Source organism: Lineus longissimus, chromosome 14 (assembly GCF_910592395.1).
Source record: "Lineus longissimus chromosome 14, tnLinLong1.2, whole genome shotgun sequence".
In the NCBI taxonomy this organism is placed as follows: Eukaryota; Metazoa; Nemertea; class Pilidiophora; order Heteronemertea; family Lineidae; genus Lineus; species Lineus longissimus.
This window is the reverse complement of record NC_088321.1, coordinates 14,856,255-14,878,788: the sequence shown is the minus strand read 5'-3', so window position 1 is coordinate 14,878,788 and position 22,534 is coordinate 14,856,255. Positions and strand designations below refer to the sequence as shown.

At 40.0% G+C, this 22,534-nt stretch overlaps 1 protein-coding gene across 21 annotated transcripts in view; it reads left to right on the top strand.

Annotated features, from left to right (window-relative positions):
- LOC135498559 (talin-1-like) overlaps positions 1–22,534 on the top strand; it is a 75,948-nt gene that overhangs the window by 49,607 nt on the left and 3,807 nt on the right. For 10 of the 21 annotated variants that reach the window (XM_064788846.1, XM_064788843.1, XM_064788841.1 and 7 more), the window contains 11 exons: positions 1,645–1,911; positions 2,358–2,527; positions 2,974–3,157; positions 3,535–3,678; positions 5,112–5,414; positions 5,769–5,873; positions 6,377–6,482; positions 7,914–7,991; positions 13,060–13,116; positions 16,907–16,999; positions 21,617–21,741. In XM_064788846.1, coding sequence (XP_064644916.1) covers positions 1,645–1,911; positions 2,358–2,527; positions 2,974–3,157; positions 3,535–3,678; positions 5,112–5,414; positions 5,769–5,873; positions 6,377–6,482; positions 7,914–7,991; positions 13,060–13,116; positions 16,907–16,999; positions 21,617–21,741 — 1,632 coding nt within the window. Of the gene's footprint in view, positions 1–1,644; positions 1,912–2,357; positions 2,528–2,973; positions 3,158–3,534; positions 3,679–5,111; positions 5,415–5,768; positions 5,874–6,376; positions 6,483–7,913; positions 7,992–12,467; positions 12,513–13,059; positions 13,117–16,906; positions 17,000–21,616; positions 21,742–22,534 lie in introns of all 21 variants that reach the window. The other 11 variants (XM_064788852.1, XM_064788849.1, XM_064788848.1 and 8 more) reach the window with 7 other exon arrangements.

Sequence of the window (22,534 nt, the reverse complement as noted above, 5' to 3'; positions counted from 1 at the left end):
TGCGTACCATCTATCGCTTGGACAACAATATCACCAAACCTCGTTCCCTGGGAAATAGCCAATTTACTGACCGACCATGAACCTTAAGCAAATCGCAGACAAGCAATATCTGTTGTTGCGACAAGCGACATATCATGCAACTTGACGATCGATTGTGCTTTGACAAAACGACAGCTGCTTTTCAGCCGAAATCCTCATGTTGTCAGGGCTGGACACTGACCGCTGGAATAGAAATCGCTCGTTTGTAAGCCCTATGTAGGTTCCTATCCCTCATTGGAGGTCACTTGGGGGAATTTACTGTCTCTTAACCAATCGGCAAAGAGTATACCCTAGGGAATTGACAGTCACTGGGAACGAGGTTAACATTTCACTGAATTTATAACGTGCCAACACTCTGAGTTTTGGTATGATTTCGACGGCTGGAAGCGAAACGACTTAAGTCGAATGGTCATTGCATAGGAATTAGATTGTTTTGCCTGGGAACTTTTCATTAAGTGTAATGGTCTTGTCTTGTTTTGCACCAATTTCACATCAGTTCGTGGAAATTAGTATTTTCTTTGAAGTTCACGTCAAGGACATGTTTTAGCATGAATTTTTTTTGACTGGCATTGTTCTGCAGTAGATCTGCAGAAACTGACGTCTGCTTGCATTGTTGACAATTTGAATAGATTAGAAGTGCATCTGATTGAGAATGGAGCACACAAGTAGTTCAGGCTGCTCAGTTTTTGAAATCAAAAAATGACCGTTTTAGAGTCTTATTTTGCAAGTTAGCGCCATTCCGATGATGGCATTTTCACATAAAATTTTTTTCATTTCTTGTTGCTTAGGGCACTGCTACACCCTGATAACTGCATCCCTGACCCTGTCACAATAAGCGGCATAATATCTCTGCCATTTTCCTATTTTGTATTCGTTAATCCAGCAACAGATCTGGAATAATGGGGAGAAAGTTGGTGAGCGAGAACTGAACTTGGCAATAGGGTTTGCCAACGTTAATTACAAAATATTTTTTTACAAAGGGCCAGTTGCTTAAATTCCTCCCTGCTTATTAACCACATTATTAACAAACAGCTCTTTTCCCCTTATAAAGGTCCCTTCTATGCTTTGTTCTTAAAAAATTAGGTGTACATTAGGGAAAAAACGGTTAAAATATAATCTTTGGCATGGTGGTTTTATGTTATGGCGAATGTCTTGCCCAAAAATTGATGAAAATGTTAAAAAAATTTTGTGCACCTTGATTTGATATTGTGCTTTTAGTAGTGGTTGATTGTAGCGGTTAGTGTGGAACGTTTCATATCAAAATTGAATGAATTATTGCATATTTTTCGGGGGAAAATTTGATATTATTTGCCTATCGTATTCAACACCTGTGCTTGGCATGAATTTAACGCACAAAAAAACGTCTGCCACGATTTCTTACGCAAATTGAGTTGAAGTATGCATCAAAGTTACACTCATGTTATAAGCAGACGAGGCCATCACTTCCATCTTTTCCCTCACGCTCCCTATAATCTCCGTCATAAAATCTGCCTAAAAAAATCCTAACACTGGCCACGATAGGACAAGTCGAGCCCTAGATTCCCTTCCTGTGCTTTAAAAAGGCAATTTCTATCGTGAAATTGATCAGTATAATTTCAATTTCAGCTGAGTAAATCGCCCCAAAGTGCAGGCGATCTTGGAACACTTGCAAATAACGTCACACGCGACTACTCCAATTTGGTCCACGACTCCCGAGGGGCGGTCGGGGCAACGGCGAATCCAGAAGTCGGGAACCGAATCAAGCTGTCAGTCCAAGAATTAGGCAACGCCTCCATCGACCTTGTCAGGGATGCTGGAAACCTCCAAGCCAACCCAACGGATAGTTTTGCAAAGAAGGACTTGACGGACCATGCTAGGACTGTCGCGGAAAAGGTTCGTATTGTTTTCTGGGCGATCAGTGCCAAATCTTGGAAGATATTTGAAGAAGAGTTGTCCATATGATGGCAAAGATTGACTTTTCTTGAAATTTTCCCATTGAATCTGGACAATCTTCAAAGTAATCCAAAAGAAGCGTTTCGGCTGCTCAGACGTATTGACGTCTGCTGTTGGTCAAAGTGAACAGCATCAAAAAGAAATTGACCAAATATAGTTTCTTTAAGAATGTAATCATTAGGAGAAAATCCAAGGAAACTGTATGGTGGCCTGACAGAAAGAGACTTTTGCTTGTAGCTGATTTGTTTGAAAATTCCTAAGCCCATTCTCGGCTTTTAGAATTTGGATTTCAAACATTCCGACCATGATCAGGTAGCCCTTTCCTTAATGAAAAGGACATTTACTACTGATCTTCTGTAAATATTATACTTTTCTACTATTTGTAGGTTTCCTATGTTTTGGCGGCACTGCAAGCAGGATCACGAGGGACCCAGGCCTGTATCAACGCTGCCAGCACAGTGAGTGGAATCATCGGTGATCTGGACACGACCATCATGTTTGCTACGGCCGGAACCCTTAACGCAGAAACGGATGAGAATGTCTTCTCTGATCACAGGTATGAGGTCCTTATTTGATGATGCGAAAAAGTGGTCAGAATTTGACATGCTGAATCGGTTGAATGATGTTGGGCCAGGGGCCCACACAAACAGTTTATGTTGGGCCAGGGGCACACACACACACACAGAGTTTATGTTGGGACAGGGGCACACACACACACACACACACACAGAGTTTATGTTGGGCCAGGTGCCCACACAAACAGTTTATGTTGGGCCAGGGGCCTACACACACGGTTTATGTTGGGCCAGCGCACACTTGACACAGGGCATGTGGCGGGTTGTGTTGGTCTCTGTTCTACGAGATCCTTCTGCCACCATAGGAGCAATTCTTCTTCATCTATCATAAAAATTTGGCACTGATCGTCCAGAAAATGATCAAACTTGTCATCACTGCACCAAGTGCTGTCTAAACTAACGTTAATTTGTGATGTTTCTTTTACAGGGAGAGCATCTTGAAGACTGCCAAGGCCCTCGTGGAGGACACCAAGACCCTCGTCGCAGGTGCCGCCTCTAACCAGGAACAACTGGCCATTGCTGCGCAGAGCGCTGTCAAGACAATAACTAATCTGTCGGAGGTTGTGAAGAGAGGTGCTGCTGCCCTGGGCTCGGATCAGCCAGACGCACAGGTAACGATTTCATTGTATCAATTTGTAGGGTGGCGGGAGGGGAGGGGCAAACTGAGAGTGGGGGAACCATTTGCCTTCACTGTAAAGAGCGCCGTCAAGACAATGACTAATCTGTCAGAGGTGGTGATTAGATTAGCCAGGTAAAGGATCACTGAAAAGAGTGGGAAATAAAGACGTCTCAAATCACAAAAATTTCTGGTAAAATTGTAAAATGTCCAAATAATGTTATTTTTGATGAACCTCACACCAGGATCAGCAAGTGTCCCTGTTGCTCTAACTGCCGGGTCCATGGCTCCCTGCTAGACATTGGCTGAGTTGCGTAACTGGACCATAATTGGCATCAAATACAAACCGCAAATATTTTCTCCGATTCCTAGGTCCTACTCATCAACGCCGTGAAGGACGTTGCCTCGGCCCTCGGTGACCTAATTAGTGCCACCAAGAATGCCTCGGGAAAAACTGTGCACGATCCTGCTATGACGAATCTTAAAGACTCTGCTAAGGTAAATGATGTGGTCAAGGTAAGTATAAGATGAACTTTGAACTGTGCACGATGAGTTCTGATTGGCTGTCGCAGGAGTTGCCGTTATTTGCTTTTTCGTCAGACGTTTTGTTTATGTTTGGATTTGTAAGTAAATATTGATTAAAATTTGTAGGAATTTGTCCTCAAAATTCACTAGGGACTGCGCCGCCCACCCTCTGCGTAGCTTAGCACATGCACCTTTAATCACACTGCTAGAATTCAACACATTCTTGTTAAGTTCTAAAATTAGCCACCGACTTAGAAAGATGCGTTTAAGTGCATGATAAACATTAACTTCCTCATCTCTCTGAAGTTGCCCTTGTTCTGTCCAGTGTGTCCTTTAAATAGTTTGTCATTTCTTTAAAAAAACGTGTAACAAGTTTGATTAAACTGCCTTCCTAGCATGGAGAAAGTACCGAACAGGTGTGGATCCCCTTTCAAATGGATAACGAAATCACAAATTTTAAAAAAAGCTTTGAATTTTACATGAAGCTCTGAAAAGTCGCTGTTTGGTGTCCACGAAACTACTCAGATTTTGAAAGAGAACTTAATGCGACCTTAAGTTTTTTACTGGGCCATTTAAATCTTCCCTGCTTTTAGTCTCTTTTCGCCTTTTTCACTCAGGAATCATTCTCCTTTTCGTCCCCCCCAATGACTGGGCCCTCATTGTTTCAAACTCATATAACCGCCTGACCTCCCCCCCTGCGATGCGCTGCGTTAAATCGTGCCAGAGTTCATAGTTCATCTTATACTAATTAGTTCAGCACGCACAGAAAACAACATGGAAGCCTGGGAAACATCGAAATGTTTGTGCTGTACATCCATTGTGGCTGACTTCGTAACAGTCAGAGGTGGCTGTTCAGAGCCAAAACAAACCTAAATGTTGGCAGACGGGCTAGATGTACACTCTCTTGAGAAGCCCCAAGCCCTTTTGTAGGGTTTATCCAATGTGATCTGTCATTGTTTGTGTCTTTCATATACTAAGCAAATGTTTGGAGAAAGGTCTCCATGATTTTGTGTCAGATATGCGGTCAGTCACCATCTGAATGGGGGACCAGTGTGCAGTGATGCTTGAATACTTGTGGAAGAAATGTAGTAATCCAAATGAGTCGTTTTCTGTGCCTGTGTTCGGTTTTAAGTTTCATATTTTTTTCTCCAGGAGTTGATGTTATGTTAAATTCATGAAGTAGTTGTGGTGAGACTTCTAATCTAGACTTATATCGTTCAGTAACCATTCTAGGAGAAAGAAAATTCAAAAAAACAAACCCATGTAGATGCCCCTCATCAGAATTTGATTGCAAGACATCAAGGAGAAGGAGACTCGAAAATCGATGTTTGTCCAAATGTGTAGAAAATACAAAGAATGAGATGTAGAATGTGTATCTGTTATCCTTGGTGTAATCCTGGAGATCTGCTCTCTTGAATTTCTAGGTCATGGTCACGAACGTCACCTCGCTACTTAAAACTGTTAAGACTGTAGAGGATGAGGCTGCACGTGGGACCAGGGCCCTCGAGTCCACCATCGAAGCCATCAGTCAAGAGCTGCGCGCCTACGAGGCGACCGATCGCACAGAGGTCAAGGCGACGGCCGAGGATCTCATCCGGGCAACGAAGCCTGTCACCATGGCAACGGGGAAAACGGTCGCCGCTGGAAATTCTGGGAGGCAAGAGGATGTTATTGCTGCGTCAAATATCGGGCGGAAGGCTATGTTTGATTTACTTCATGTCTGCAAGGTAAGAAAAAGAAGAAAAATTTTCTTTAAAATTTTTTTGGGGAAAATGTCAATTTTCTTGAGGTTTGTACTGGAAGTTTGAGCTACACAATGCAGAGCGAATAAGATTTAAGAACTCTGGTACCAATTGTTTGAATTACCTGAGTGCGGTGATACAATGAAAGAGTGCCTGACTACTGTCAGAGAAGTCATGAGTTAAAATCCCTTCAAAGCCAATTTGCTCTTTCCTCTCAAAGGGGCCAAGGTTCAAGAATGAGATGAGAATGTTTAATACATAACTTAACAGGGAAAATTCGGTTTTATAAAGTGTGAGCAAGATAGTTTCGAATCTGTAGGGTTTTGATTGTATTTCCAGGCAACTGCTATGACTGCAGAGACGAAGGAAATTCGAATAAAGACGATCAACTCGGGCCGTGATTGCTGCGTGGCGTATCGAGAACTTATGGAGATGCTTAATATTGTAAGTATGTTTCCATCAGCTGGGCAAGTTCTATTCGACATCACCTTACTTCAGAGCAGCGCTGTACTGAACAAGTTTGAACATGCCACTGAAGTCTCACCTAGGCCACTACAGATCATTGACCCTGGGGAAGAGCGCTTGAAACATATTCAGTTGAGAGCTGAGCGTCAACAAGGACATTATTAGCTCTGTAAACAATACTTGGCGATTGTAATGTAGGTAGGAGGAAACCGGAGACCCCGGAGGAAACCTATGCTGTCGAAGAGAGTCGTCCTCTCTATCACATGAGTGTAACAGGACTGACTGGGAATCGAACCCAGGAGCTTTGGTTTTAGGTTGACAGACTTATCCAACCTTGGTAGTGGGTTGGCATCGGACAAATTTGTCTGTTATAGGCTAGTACTTGTAGCCCCAGTTTGACGAGCAAAAGTTGATTCGAATAGGCCTCCCATTTATCAATCTTGGCCACAACAGTCCGTATCATTTGTGGTTTGCGTTTTCAGACTATACAGAAACCATCGCAAGAAAACAGACAAAAGATGGCCGTGATTTCAAAACGCGTCGCAACCTCGGTCACAGAGATCGTTCAAAGTGCGGAGATGATCAAAGGTAAGGTGTTGGGCCTTAGGTACGAGGTTGGCTCCGGTCAACAGCCGTTTCTGTGGATTCTTACATCGGTATGTGTCGTGGCAGATATCTGTTCTTTCAGATCTCTGTCATAGATTTAACATGTCATATATCACATCATCTCTCATCGTAATATCATCATGATTTAACCCTTTATGGACTGGGCTATTTTGGGAAACATCTCAGAAAATGAATAAATTTCCTAAAAAACAAATCACTTTCGAAACTATTGATACTATGAATTATTTGAGAGCTTTCAACAAATGACACAGCAGTATTTTCTGTTCGCTCTAAAGTCGTTCAGTATCAGTTACATTTTCATGTTGAACAAAATATGACCAGTCCTCGGTTAAGTAGGCCTACCAGATCAGGTTGGATAACATTTGTTTCCTTGCCACAAGTGTATATGAATTTATACTTCTGTGCAATTTTTAATCAAATTCTATTTCAGAATAAATATAGAATGTTTTTTTTGTACCTTTGTCTCTCTATGTAGATGGAATTCTGTTGAAACGGATTTCTGTGTAAATGGATTTCTGTGTAAATGGAATTCTGTGTAAATGTCAGCACTGCCTTTTACACCTTTAGCAGATTTAGTTTAAACTATCGTTAGTTTGACAGCACTGACGATTAGTTTAGCACTCGGAGTGCACCAGTTTTGTTGGACGGCCTTTGAAATCAGTATCTGAGTTCAGAGGTTGCGCACTGGAGCCCCACTTGAGGTGATTCCCTTTCCACATATTTCATCATCAGTTGATGTGAGATTTTCTCACAACCTCGGCAAATTCTGTTATGAAAACGAATTGATCACCTTCAGAAGACTTGCTTCTCCAGATGTAGAAGCTAGGATGTTGCTGATCTATAGTCTGTTTCAATATCTCTAGGATGTTGCTGATCTATAGACTGTTTCAATATCTCTAGGATGTTGCTGATCTATAGTCTGTTTCAATATCTCTAGGATGTTGCCGATCTATAGTCTGTTTCAATATCTCTATTATGCCAGCTTTGCATTCCAGGATCTATAACATCAACTGCTTATCTTGCAGAAGTAGATGACTCGTCTGTCTGGCTGTTCGAATGTGTTGCTTAAAAATTAATAATTTTCCTTCCCTTTGAGGGAAAAATCATTTCATGCCCCTGTCCCCCAAGATCTATGGGCAATCAACTAAAATAATGGCCTAATAAATCATATCTTTCCATCAGGAAATACCTGTAACTTTTGCCTTTAAAGGAGTGTCGTCCACCTACAAAATAATCCAACTGATAAAAGCTCATTGCCTATTTGCGGTATGCAAGCCAGGACTGTGTCAGGTTAAGTGTTTTGCCCAAAGGGGGTGCAACACAGTAAAAGAAACAGCCAGGCAGCCTCTCTCTCGCTAGTATTAACGGCTTTCTTACCTTCTTTTACGACAGAGACCGAAGATGACGAGTCGAAACAACATCTTCCGTCGCCGTTAAATATTTGCGGCGTTCAGGCGAATATGTTGCGATGCAAGTGTCCAATATTAGTATAATCCTATTGGCTGGGGCTCGGGTCAAAGGTCATGCAGAGTCTGGTGAAATGTCCTGATAAGTCAGTTATTGAAAGTTTATGCGCAGCGCTGAAATTAGTATTTGTCGCAAGTACGGCCTCTCAATGGATATGGTTGTCAAATATGGCCTCTGAACTATTATTGGTAGCCTGGTATGGCATCAAAATTGACTTAGTTATCATGTATGGTCTCTGACTGGCCTTGTATGTCATCGCAATTGGCCTAGTTATCTTGTATTGCTTCTAAATTGACTGCATCATCAGGTGTTGCCCTGAAATTAATTAGGCTGTTAAGTATATGGCCTCTGAATTGACTTCTCATGACTATTGACTCTGATTCTGCATCCAAATGACCCCTCGTCCTACAGTTTTATCATCTGCATTGTGCCTATTTATGTGTTACTTGGTGAGGCGAACTGGGGTCAAAGGTCAAGGTCCTTCAGGTACTTTCAAGGTTAGGAATGTTTTTTTCAAGAAATGTGGTAATTTTATGAAAACAACAGGTGTTTTCTTGTTTGTGATCATTTATGTTGAGCAATTTTATCAGAATTGCATCCTTCAGAAATGACTTTGGAGGGGTCAAGGGCAAAAAAGGTTGACGGTTGTAATTGCCTAAAGGTCGATCATTTGAAGGTCATACCAATCTGACCTTGACCTCTGGTCCTCACATTGACATTGCTTATCTTTCGGTTTCAGGTTTAGATAATTGTTGTCGTAGAAGTGTTACCCCTCCCCTCTTCTCAAAAATTGCCGAGTCGGCAAAAAGTTATGATTGCTTGGAATAATCTGTGACCTTATTGTTTACCGCTTGATGAGAACATCGGTGGTCGCAAAAGCTGTTGAAGAGTTTCAGCGCAAACTAGATATAATGGTACTTCTGTTTTGTTATTTCAACTTCCGCTTCCATATTTTATACGAATCTAAGCGGAGATGGTTGTAATTGGAAAACCACTGCAGCAAAAATGGACAAGGACATCATTTTTGGTCCAAAGAGTGTCCTTGATAGAGAGGTTCTGTAAAGAACTTGTCACAGATTGATCCAATGCCACTTTGTAGCACGTTTCAAACATTTTGATTTATTGTGATGCACAGCTCTTTATTTCCCTGTAGGTTTTTTCTGTCTCTTTAATTTTCACTAAACACACACCTGGAAAAAGCATAAGAAGTAACTTGATCTGTAGTTTAGGCCTTCACCTCAACTTCAAAATGTTTTTCAAGAGCACAATGAATATTATTCAAACAATTTTGAAATAGAAATAAAATAGAATTAGAAAGCCTCAAGATTTGAACCATCGACCATTATCGGCTTGAAATGATTTATCATTAAGATTTACCATAATCTGCTTGAAATTAGTATGGCCATCAAGTCTTATGTTCTAAGATCGTGGCATGCACCTTTCGGCTTGTAATACGGAAATGAAACTAATTTCTCTGACGTTGTCTACCCCAAACATCTAGGGAGGTCACAATCCCAATATCGGTCTACCCACTCCCAGACCCGTATTACCAATGCTAGGGTCAGCAGACTACGAGGTAATCACAAATCTCTAGTAGCTAGAATCATTTCACAGGAAAAACCCACCAGTTTGCTGTTTTGATAGTACACGTCAAATTCAAATCTATCGAAGATACTTTTATTTGAAACTCCAATTTTCACATTCAGTTCAGACAGACACAAGTTTGAGCAAAACCGCTGCAGTGGAAGGTAACATATTTAGAGCCTCGCAGTAAATTTCACTCCTTTAACACCTTCAGCGCCGAACCAGGTAGATCTACGTGGCCCAAATCCCCCTTCCCCTTTGAGCTGGTTATCGGAGTCTCATGGACTTCGCGAAAGAACTACGCCATCGCCATCTTCAGGGTAAAGCAGGAACTGAAAAGACAAGAAGGGTCCTATCAGTTCCTATCTTGCCCTGAAGATGGCGATGGCGTAGTTCTTTCGTGAAGTCATTTAATGTTCTGAACTACGCCATCGCCATCTTCAGGGCACGGGCGGAACTGACAAGACCGTTTGGTTCCTTCAGTTCCTACCTTGCCCTGAAGATGGCGATGGCGTAGTTCTTTCATGAAGTCGGTGAGACTCCGATAACCAGCTCAGAGAGGGGGGATTTGGGCCACGTCCATCTACGTGGTTCGGCGCTGAAGGTGTCAAAGATGATGAGTGACCAACACTATTCTAATTCCACTGATTGCAATTTCTGCATCTTTTACCCATCACATTAGTACTAGTTTTACACATTGGTCGTTTTCTGCAATTCAAACACGCATCAGTCAAGGCATTCAAAATGTAGGCCCTTTTTGCCAGGAAAAAAGTCAAGAAATTAAATTTTACATTTTGTTCTTTACTAATGAGTCAAATAGTAGTGTTTTTGTTTATAATAACTTTGCACATTTTATTTGGTGTGGTGTTGACAGTTTTCTTTAAAATGCATGCAAATAATATTTACACATTTTGCATGCATGTTATAAAAAAAAATTAAAAAATTTCAATAAATTAATTTTTTGATATCACAAATTTTAAATTCAGTGTGATTAATATTGCTTCAAGTTTTATAATTCATAAAACCTAAAAATAAAACTTTTATTTTGTAAAAATGTGTGATTAATCATTATTCTAATCAACAAGTTTTAACTATAATTTTGATCACTCTTTATGTGTTATCAATTAATAACCACCAATTATTCCCAATTAGTAATCATTTTTACTGATCAATAACAGTACTTAGCGTTTCAGATTAAAACAATATTTGATGCTTATTTTAGCATGAATTTGTTGCTGGGACATGTTCCATAGTAACCATGCTTGTTTCCATAGCAACCCATGAAACAACAATGATGATTTGTTGCTAAGACATGTTTCCGTAGTAACCATGCACCCTGTTTGTTTCCATAAAAACTGATAATGTTGCCTTCCATTTCAATTTCTCCTTCATGACTGATAATTTCATGCTAACTGTTCCAAGTTGCATAGAAACCAGCCTAGTAAGACATTTCATCCCCATAACAAGATTTGATTTCCATAGCAACAGTTCTCATTTCCCTAGCAACAGTTAAAACCTTTGTATTTCAATAGGAACAGCTGATGTCCAGGCTTGCTTGGATGGTGGTTGGATGATAACCCCCAAAAAAGGTGTTCCCTGCCCTGTCTCTCTTCAGGTGGTGTTCCATTCTATCTTTGGTGTTCTCCGAAATTCATTCTTCGATGTCTCAGTTAAAAAGGCTTGAATCATCAGTTTATCATTGTAAATGGGTCATCATAACCATTTGATATATCATACACATCCTTCTAAATATCAAAAGTGCTTCTTTCTAAACATTTTTTTCTGGTCAATTCATTTAAAATCCTTTCTTAAAATCGAAGTTGCTGCATGTACTCATAGATTGCTGAAATTTTATGTTCTGTTGTGTTCCACACTTGCATGCACTAAATTATTCGTTAGATGTTCTGAATGCCAAAAAGTTTGTCGATCTTTTCTGAAGTAAGACATTCAGTTGTTGTTGACATGCAGTATTGAAATTAAATTGATCGTTAAATATTGAGACTCCCTTCCCTTGATTAGTACATCAAAGTCGTTTTGCTTGAGACTCGTTTGATCAACTTGATAGAAACTCAGCTGCGTGAAAAATGTGTATCTGATCTGGTTGAATTTTTGAATCATCACAAGTTTGTTTTTTTTTTTTCCCAATCCAATAGTTTTAATACCCCCTCCTTAGCTATGAAAAACTTGTCCTAAATTTCATGAATTAGATATTTTAAATATTTTAAATATTTTAAATATGTTTAATATTTTATACTTGCGCTTTTTTGGTATTAAGACGTTTTCATTTTGATGTTTTTGAGTCTGTGAATGTTAGCGACTCCTCAAGTTAAGTTGACTGTGTGCAAAAAAATCTAATTCAGTCACAGAAACAAACCATAAGATAAAAAACAATTTATTGCATGCAAAAAGTAATTTTCTGCTGTTGTGTTTCTGCTTTATCATTGTCAGTCTTAGGAATTTTACTTCGAACCATAGCAACGCTGCACTTTTGTAGTATCTATAGCAACCATAAAAATATGGCTAGCAACCATTGGAAAATGCTTCTTTGTGAAATATTCGTTCACGAAACTGTAGTATTTCCATGGCAACCTTGAAATTTCCTTTGCAATGATTGAAGTCGCATAGCGACTGTTGAAATTTCCTTGGCAAGCATTAAAATAACTGATCGCAATTTCAAAATTTCACTCGCATTTCTACTGAGGTATTCAAATTGTCATTATCAAAAGTTGAAATTTGACTTTTGGTGCACAATTTTCTATTCCTTAAAAGATGTGCTTACATCTGCAGGGAAACCACGCTTTTGTAATTTGCACTCTTTTGTCCTCATTTTCGTAATCCAACTTTTTCTTCGTTTCCCAATCTCTCTAATGTTCTTGCTATATTTCCTTCCCACAGACAGCTATAATGGTGTAGAAATGTCCGGGAATACGAGTGACCATGGTAACCAGAAAATCCAAATTTTATTCGATTGACCTTCTTCACTTTCTGTTGTTTTGAATTTCTGTTGCGATATTTATGTAGTTCTCTAAGAACTGCCCAGTCAGAATAGCCTCAGTAGCATATCATGGGGTTGCCAGAATTTCTGTACAAAAAATGTTCCCCCTCCAAACCCTCCACCCTCAACACAAAAGTAACTCAGAAAGTTGTCACAGCCCATACACTGGTATTAAGTGTCAGGCTAGGATGAAAACAATATCAATCATTATGGAAAGTCCCCAGCAACCTTTCAAATTCAAAATTTCCCTAGCAACTGTTTGAGTTTCCTTAGCGACCTGATGAATTTCCATAGCAACCATTATATTTTTCTTCGCAACTATTGGAGTTTTGATGCATAACATTGGAATTTCATAGCAACAAGAAAAAAATGGAAAGAAATGATCATTCATTTTGAGAAGTATGCTTTTAGCTCCCTTTGCCTCCCATAATCTGGCAACTCTGTGCGCTGTTTTTGTCCAAATTGAAGATCTTTTGAGTCGAAATGTTTCAGCGGAAAGATTTGGGTCGAGATCGCCAATTTCGCCGAAAGACTGCAATGGCCCGTGTTGTAAGCAAGTTTTGAGTAGATGAGAGAATTTTCGTTTGTCAGTGGTGCAACAGAGATTTTGCATGCCGTGCCGAACCAAGCAATTCAGTATCCAAGTGCCTGAGTTCAGTGCGGTGCATTCCATTGTTCGAGGCTTGCTTTCATGGAAAAGCTCTCCATGTTCTCGAGGCCCGTAGCTCATCCACAGAAAACGCAAAAATAATGCATCAAAATCACAATGAAAACTTAAAATGTCTGCTTCAGTTTGCCAACGCTTTCAATTCTTGCAGTTTCAGCCATTTCATTGCGATCTTGATGTGTAATTGGGACATTTTCTGTTGGTTAGCCAAAGTTACACGGTGACTCGAAAACTTGCTTACGATATGAAGGAAGTATCGCCTCTAACTAAAGCTTTCATCATCCACGGCACTGAACTCTAGGACTTGGTTACTGATATGCTGGGGTTGGAGCAGTTGTTCAGATAACTGGTAAAAATATTTGGATGAATGTGATAAGAATTTTTGGTGATTCTCAAAAACTTCATGAAAAACAGCAGTAACAACTTAGATAGATCTAGAAATCGTATCAATATATCGTATTCATGCTCTGTAAATGTTGCTTTTGCTTCTAAAAAATGCATATTTTGCGCTCAGCTTCTCAGTTGAATGATGAGGCCCATGGCCGAGGGGATACCAGGACTCGGAAGTGATGATAATAACATCATGATTATTGACATCAGTGCGAAAATTCAGGCAAAAGCCAGTCAGTGGCTCAAGGCCCCACTGAATTAATTCTTAACCTGTCCATTAAAAGTCGACAGGTGTCAGTTTAATCTCTGTTGTACCGTTAGTAGAAACCACTTGTCTATGTCCTGTTTGCAACGCATCGTGACATTAGTGCTGCATCTCGATAGTTAGATCGAAATTTTATCTGCATTTTGGAAAATTCAAATCTTTGAAATTCTGATTATTTCTTTGAGTCTTCTTTTGTTAACCCTTCGTTGGTTTGATTCTCTCATTATTTTCTTAACTTCATACATTCACCTGTTTGGGGCCCCTCATTCCGACTTTCAGTACTTTTGATCAGTTTCCATTGGACATTTGTCTCCATTTGGGACCTCTCATTTGGGTTTCCTTAATTCTGATTTATCATGTTTATGGTCCATTTAATTTGATTTCACAGATTGTCACCCTTTTTTGGGCCTCTCTCCAATCATGCTTTCATGTTGATTTATTTCAACACCCCATTGGGGGCCTCTGCCTTCATTTCGATTCATTTCAACACCCCATTGGGGGCCTCTGCCTTCATTTTGATTCATTTCAACACCCCATTGGGGCCTCTGCCTTCATTTTGATTCATTTCAACATCCCATTGGAGCCTCTGCCCTCGTCTTGATTCATTTCAACACCCCATTGGGGCCTCTGCCTTCATTTTGATTCATTTCAACACCCCATTGGGGCCTCTGTCTTCATTTTGATTCATTTCAACACCCCATCGGGGCCTCTGCCTCCTTCATACATTCTTGATAACATTATTTGCGTTAGTTACATTTGTTCTCATAAATTCTTTCCCCAGAAATCAAGATCTTCACCTACATGGTTTTCTTTCACCAAATCCCTAGTTCTTATCCCTGTGAAAATCTAGTTTTCCAGTTTGTCCCTCTGTCCAAGGTCGGTTGTGATCCTCCTCTCTTTGTAATTGAATCCGCTCCCAACCCCAATTGACCCTGTTTCTTGCGTCTCTGCCTGGTGTTGAAAGTGTTCTATCGCACCCAGTTTGCTTCCCACCTCAGCCTGCTGCCCACCCCCCAGACCCTCTGACATAGCTCAGCTTCTATCCAATAGGCCGCTGCAGACATGCAATTTTTGTCACTTTACTGAATAGTTTCTGGTGCAGTAAACAACTGAAGCCTTCTGCCAATAAAAGAAGGGTAACAGAAGAAAAAACACCAAGGTCCAGCTGGGGTTTGAACCCGGGACCTCTGGGTTACAGTAGCTTGAAGTGACACCAAACCTATTATAAACAGCAACTCGATTTTGGTTATTTGTTGCTGTTGCTGTGCGCACCAAACAGCAGTTGCTGTCTTGACGAAATTGCTGCATCTGGTGACGAAAATCGCCCTTTCTGCTGCTGGTTTGATCTTGGCGCTGCTTACAAAGTCTCGGCCTAATGTAAGATGGGGTGACATTGGCCTAGAGTTGGGTGAAATTGTTCCATGCATACTTCACTTGAACCAAACATGGTAAATGTTCTATTTTAACTGAAAGATAAGTTGATGGGCGAAACTTATCATAATATCCAAATAAAATTTTAGGAGTGGGGCAGTTTTACCCGCAGGGCCAATTTCCCCTTCACTTTCGGTAGTAAAGTCTGGTAGTCCTGCGTCTCTCTCTGCCTGGTGTTAAGACATGTTTTCCTGGTGTTGTGATATGTATAAATATTTGGCCTGCCCCCCTCCACATCTCTGTCTGAATTCGTTGTTTGATCATAGTTTCTGGTTGCATTGTTTCAGAAGGCTTCTCCTTCCACGGTGTCCATTATCTAAAGTAAAGAGTTTCAGCAATAATCTGCTCACAGGATAATATGTAACGCTACTGCCTTGGGCTGTAACATAACAACTGTTAACCCAGAAATATTTGCAGCCATTTTACTTTGCGGCTTAATGAGATTGCCATTTTGGTATATTTTGAATTTAGCGTCTTGACGATTTGGTGTTTCATGGCCGTATGTTTTCATGTTTTTTTGTAAACACGAAATAAATATGCAATCATTTCCGGGTTAACGGTATTGCTTTAACTAAATCATGCTATTTTAACTCATTAGAAGCTTTGCTTTATACACTGTAGGCCTAGTATGGCTTCACCTGCAACTCCATTATAACAAATTGTTCGTAAAAATCTTGGACAAAACTCCAAGGATGGAATGACTGTTGGTAACAGGAATGGGCAAGCGTAGTCAAGGCTCCTGGGTCATAGCTTGGTTTTGCTAAGCATCGGTCAGTTTTGTGGACATGACACCACTCTTTCTTGCATATATAAGTTTTTAGAAATTACCAAACTATTTCATAAATAAGAGTTTTGTCCAAGCAAACTTCACCCAAAAAATTGTAAATTCACTCAATTTTGTGCAAGTACACGACTGACAACTGACACCTAAGTACCCAATAACTCGACCATAAATACTAAAAAAAGTGTAAAATATTTGTACAAAATGTAATGTACATCACACCATATACGTATGCTTCACCCTCATCGTCATAGCAACCACCTGTGTAGGGATCTGCACCCGGTGTTGGGAACTATATCTTCCCCAAGGTTTTTGGGACGCCAAATTTACATATTGAAAACTCTTTATTTTCACGGCCCTATACATTGGCAATGATATCCTTTTCAGATGTTACTGCCATAAATTCTCAAAAAAACTTCATAGCGACTGTCAAAAATCCATAGCAACCTTGTGATATATTGTTAGGTTGTCATGGCAACCTGTCTCCATGGTGATGGTGCACTTGGTAGTATGCAGGCAATATTTGAAAATATTGTATTTAGGCAGTTTTGTTATATTTTTGCATGGATGATAGACTTCGATATCAGCAGTGTGAAGTCTGGCATATTGATTATGTATTAGTTTACTTGAAGCAGCCCAAAGAAATTTGACGTCAGTGAATTCAGTTTCTTGAAAGATTAGTTTTATTCCTTTGTTTCTTGTAGTGCAGTTTCAAATAAAATTTGTAAATTTTGATTTTGGAACAAAATTTTAACAAACTTTTGTTGCGTAATGTTGTACTGATGTTGTATTTCTCTTTCTTTAGACTCGGAATGGATGTTCAAACGTTACGCCAATCAGGATCAGGCCGCCAAGGCAGGCGGCCATTTTACGACCACGTACCACCACACAGTTAAAAGTAATAACCGCCATTTTGTATTTACCTGTTTTGTTCGTTGGTGTTTGTTATTTACAGCGCATGCATGCATTGAATACTTTCACTTTTTGATGGACATGGGCACCAGGTTGGATAGAGAAATCACCAAACGTCCTCCTTTTTAAAAAGTCAAAAAGTTGAAAAAATCTTGAAAATATATATGGATAGAATGGTTGATGGAGGACTTTGAGTTTTACCTAAATTCTAAACGAAGCAAGTATTTAGCTTCATTATGTTATAACATTCTCCATTATCACGTTATAGCAATTTATAACCATCCTCTTGCATTTGTTGGTGGGAGAGGAAAGTCATGGGTTTTGACACAACATTAGTCATAAGTAGTATGCGGGCCACTTTGGAACTGTTGACCTACTTTCATTTAGATGTTTTCCTAGTGGCCATGTCCTGTACTAATTTCAGCTTCTAACACCCCCAGTAGATGTATAGATCAGTCTGGATGTCCATGTATAGATGATTGTGGTGTTGGGAGTGGATCAGTCCATTTTCTTGTCTTTAGGGGCGAGGGAGAGCTATGTGCACAATCACCATCAGAGCCCATCACACCTGTACTTCATGGTTGTTGATAGATCTTTGGACTGTACCACTTCTGGAAAGGTTGTCAGGAAGGATTTTTTCGACCTTGCTCCCTATGGAAACTATTCTTCTTCATTCCCTCCTCTTGAAAGTATGGGTTATACCCTTATACCTCCTGTAGGTGTTTGAAAGCTTTACCTGGGTCTGAAGTTGACATTCGAAGTTGAAAGACAACATCTCAATCAGTTTGCAATTGTGAAATCTTCAAAATGAAATTGGATTTGGTTCGGCCTGGTTTGTGAAACTGTTGGACTTGCCTCTGAATCTGTGTATGTGTGTCTCAGTTAACAAAAAATGTTCTACTGGTTCTGTCAATTTAGACTGTTGTAGTTGCTTGTTTCACTCACATGGCACCAAATTTAGTTGTGTGGTGTGCATTTGTGTGTTAAGTCACCTTTGTGTTAATTTGTTTCACAAGTCATCATGCACCTCACAAAAAAAACTCTGTTTTGGAGAGTGTTCACCTCAAAACAACTAAATTTTTACATTGAGGTATGGAGTATTGCATTGGAGCCACATTGAAGGCATGTTTTAGTCTGAAAATTTAAGTTGTATGGAATTCAATAGTCCATGGCTGCTTGGAGTTTGCATTTTTTGTGTGGGTTACCCCCTCCCTCCCAGTAGTGTAAATTGGATTCACCCAGTATGTGCAGGAGCATGTGATGGGCTGGTCTCATTCGGATATTGTAGGGGTGTTTTGGAGTTGAAAGCATCATGTTCCTGACTGATGTGTGCATGAAGTTTTGCGCATTTTAGAGATGTACATTTTATTTTATTTTATAACTCGGACATCTTGTTTTCCCCCATATTTGCAAGTCAGTTTGGTGACTATCTTTGTTTCCATGGAGACTGCACTTGTGTCGCCATGGTGATTAGGTAGCTTAGCAACATGGGAAGGGTAGGCATGACAGGTTTTAATGTTATGTGCTATGAATCAATGTGGTTGTCATGGCAATATTTTCATCAGTTTACCAGCAGTTCCCTGTTGCTATGTTTTGTTCAGCAACTAGTTGCCAAAGCCAGTTGTCAAGGTAACCAGTAATATTCGTGTCATCCGGCATGGTTTTAAATAAATTATTTTCTTCAGTTCTTGTTGCATTGTTTTCTCCTCAGAAGTTTTTATATGTAAAAATCCCTGTTTTGTGCAAAATCACCCCATTTTGTGTGAATGTAGTGTGAGTTGTATGTTCGTCATTGCTTGTGGTCAAATTATCCAATTTTACTCAACCTGGTTCCAAGTATTTCTTCACCCTGGTGTTCCAATGTGTATTTATGGTAGTTGGGTGACTGGGAACTAGAATGGTATTAAGATTGGGAATTTGAAATATATGTGTGAGTTTATGTAAATGTGTATGTAGTGTCTATAGTATGATATTAGAATGTATGTAGTAGATGCTGTGGATGTGCTTTTTAGTTCACCATAATAATATATAAGTTTCTGATGAAAAAAGTTGATCATGTCTTGATGGAAATGAAATGCCCTTATTTTTTGGCACCTCCAAGTACAATTTAAATCCTGAGACCAAACCATCTCTTCAGTATTGGTTGCCCAACAATCAATTATACTGCATTTTGCTGTAGCAAATACGATAATTTCTTAGGTCATAAGTAGTAAGTAGGCCACTTTGGAACAGTTGTGACCTACTTTTGGTGTGACCATGACCTTCAGTTTTGCATCGTGGCCTTTCGGGTATTATTGGTTCAAATCTCAAAAATGAAATCAATTTGAGTAGATATCTTAATTCAAATTAATTCCACCGTTAGTTTTCACTAACACTGCACGCTTTTCTTTGCTTTTAGAATTCTTGTTTTCCGTGAAAATATCTTCTGATAGCCATTTCTAAACTCTATTGTCTTCTTTTCCAGATTCGGAGAATGGTGTGTTGTTCCCTCTTTTGCTTGAAATCTAATTATGTTACTGAAAATAGCTTAATCTCTTTGTGTTGTAGTATTGTGTTGTTTACCCTACTTGAAAATGGAATCAACCGTTTGGTACTATATCATGTCTCGTTGGTTGGTTCCATTGATAGTCACATGGGGTGTTTTTGTAGTAAAAATGTTTAGTTGGTAAAATAGGTAACCCATATTCTAGAATGTATTGTACCATTTTGTATATGAAGCATAATGTTTGATTCAGGAGTTCAGGTTCAATCATTGGGATGATTGAATGTTTGATTGCCAACCTTTTAGGAGATCTGATCCATTCATATGCTCTTCCCCTAATTGATACTGACACCTGACCCATAAAAATCAGTCAGAACAATATAAAACAAGCGAAATTGATAAGTAAAGAAAGGCGCAATTGGCACCTTACCATAGTGGCATGTAAAAAAACACTTATCTTGCCTTGGAGGAGGAATACTCCTCCGAGAATAACACCTCCAAGTGCAGAGCGAACGCTGAAGAGGAACTCCGAAAAACAACATCTTTGGCGTAATTCGTGCTGGTGGTATTGTGTTTTCTTACCTTATTTCTTTGTTTTTATCACACTCACTAGTTTTAAACATCTAAGTGTTGTTCTGCATATTGCATATTTTGTTGTAAAAAGTGTTTAAAGTGTTCTGTTTCATCTAGAATTAGTTTTGTTACTTCATGTTGTAGGAAAGACTAAGATGTCTTTTGCGCAGTTTTAGTTCTCATGCCATAGTAACCTTCTGCGTTTGCCAACTAACAAAAACTGTCACTAACTTAAAAGCATAGGCAACCTGAGGAGATGTGATGACCAAAGTTAAATTGAGAAGAGATGACTGTTTTAAGTTTCTTCCGATCTGCACAGTATGCTTCCATCTATCGACCTGAAGTGATCTCGACAAGTAGCCAGTCAGGCCACTTAGGATGTCTGACACAAAAGACATGGCAGTTTGGCGGCCAGTTCTGGTTCTCTACAGCCACTTTAAAATTTCAAGTAAAGACTTTGCCATGTTAAGAACATTGGGGAAGTTGTCTACGAGGAGGGGGGTGGGGGCTACTAGTTGTGGTGTTAAATGTCCTTTGTGCATGACCAGAACATTGTAAGCAGTATCATTTTCTCAAACATATCCTGACGATCCCTTTTGACATCAGTGGGATTCCTTATTTCATCAGTTTGGTAATGTCTCATTCATCGTAGATTTTCATGCAAGAAGTTCAGCCCTGGTTTCAAAGAGCTTTGACAGAGCAGGGCAAGGTGGTTGTGTCAGAATCACCACAACCGTTGACAATCCATTCCCATCCCTCCTAGATATGTTTGATATAATTGGTGGTGAATCGAATCCACCATATATCAGACATATATTAGAGTGGTGGGGCAGACAACTATCAAAAAAATACATCGGACAAAATCGTGTGAGACACCACTGTCTTCGGGTTGCCTATGTTTGTTTGCTCAGTTCATCTCATTTAGTTGTGATCTGTTGAAAAGAGTGGATGTGATGACATGGATGGATTTGGGAGCTAGTGTCCAACAGATACTTCTGTGAGCTTTCCTTCAAGCCTTATACCGGTAACGCATTGGGCAGGGTAGCAATTGGCAGGGTATTATTGCTGAAGCTTGCAGTTTTCTGCAGGAAGGCTATTCGTTGCAGACATTGGTGCAGGAATGTTCTCAATACTTTTGGACGTGGGCCTGCTTTGTCCCAAAGGTTCATGTTCATGTTGAGAGTTTGAGGTTGATCTGGAAGACTTTCACTCAAAATCATCTTTTATGTGGTCGATTTGATTCTAAAAGCCACTCGTTATAAGAATTCGAAGGTGAAATATCCTGGTGAAACCTTGACAGCTGTCTATGTAATACTGGTCAAAAGAATTTGACATAGGTGTTGAGTTCATCCATTCACTCTTTTCAAACAGATCACAAATCATCTTAACATCATCATCAACATTACAAATGTCTATCAAACCAGAGGGAGATGTCCGACCTTGTAGGCCAAATTTGGGGGTGGGGGCGGAGGTAGGTGGTATATTCATATCTTGGACATCTCTCGATCCATGTCCGCCACACTCTTAACCTTTGACCTCTCATTCCAGGTTCTGATTGGGTGGATCCCGACGACCCGATGGTGACTGCCGAAAATGAACTCCTGGGCGCGGCCAACTCGATCGAAGCTGCGGCGAAGAAACTAGCCATGTTGAAACCACGACAAAAAGCAAGGGTGAGAGAAAATTTCTTTGTTCATCTCCTGGATAGAAATATTTTATAGTTTGAAGCTATTAGGCTAATTTTATTAAACCCCCATGAGATGTGAACCCAAGATTCCAAGTATCTGATGGAATCTGCCGGACAGATCCATAGTTCCTAAGTTCCACCATGATCTGGTGTGTTGGTACAGACCTGCCTCTGCCGCCTTCTACCTTTAGCTCCCAGAAGACCAGCACCTGATTCAGGGTCACTGATTTGCTACAATAAGCTACATATATCTGGCATCAGGTTTTGTGACTTCATCAGAAATATCTGTGGAACTATTAAACTTTATACCAAGCCTTCTAATTAGCCTTCCCAAGTATTTTAGGGATTAACTGAAGGAGATAATTCTAGATTATGTGACAAAATTTGCTTTGAACAACTAGGCCCAGAGCAGTTGAACTGAACTGACTCCAAGATGTTCCCATACCTCCAAGATGTTCCCATCCCCGCAAGATGTTCCCATCCCTCCAAGATGTTCCCATCCCTCCAAGATGTTCCCATCCCTCCAAGATATGTTTGATATAATTGGTGGTTCATCAATCCACCATATATCCGACATATCATGGAGTGGTGGGGGAAACGCCAGGTTCTAGTTCAGGAATGGAATGGAAGAATGATCAGCCTGGATGTGATGAGACAGCTACCACCATCGCACCACCAGAAGGAGGATACCATCTGCTCAATGTGAATGTTGTGCTGGAGACCAGACTCCAGGTCATGTGCTTCAGACCTGCTCCCTTATGAAGAGTAGAGGAATACTG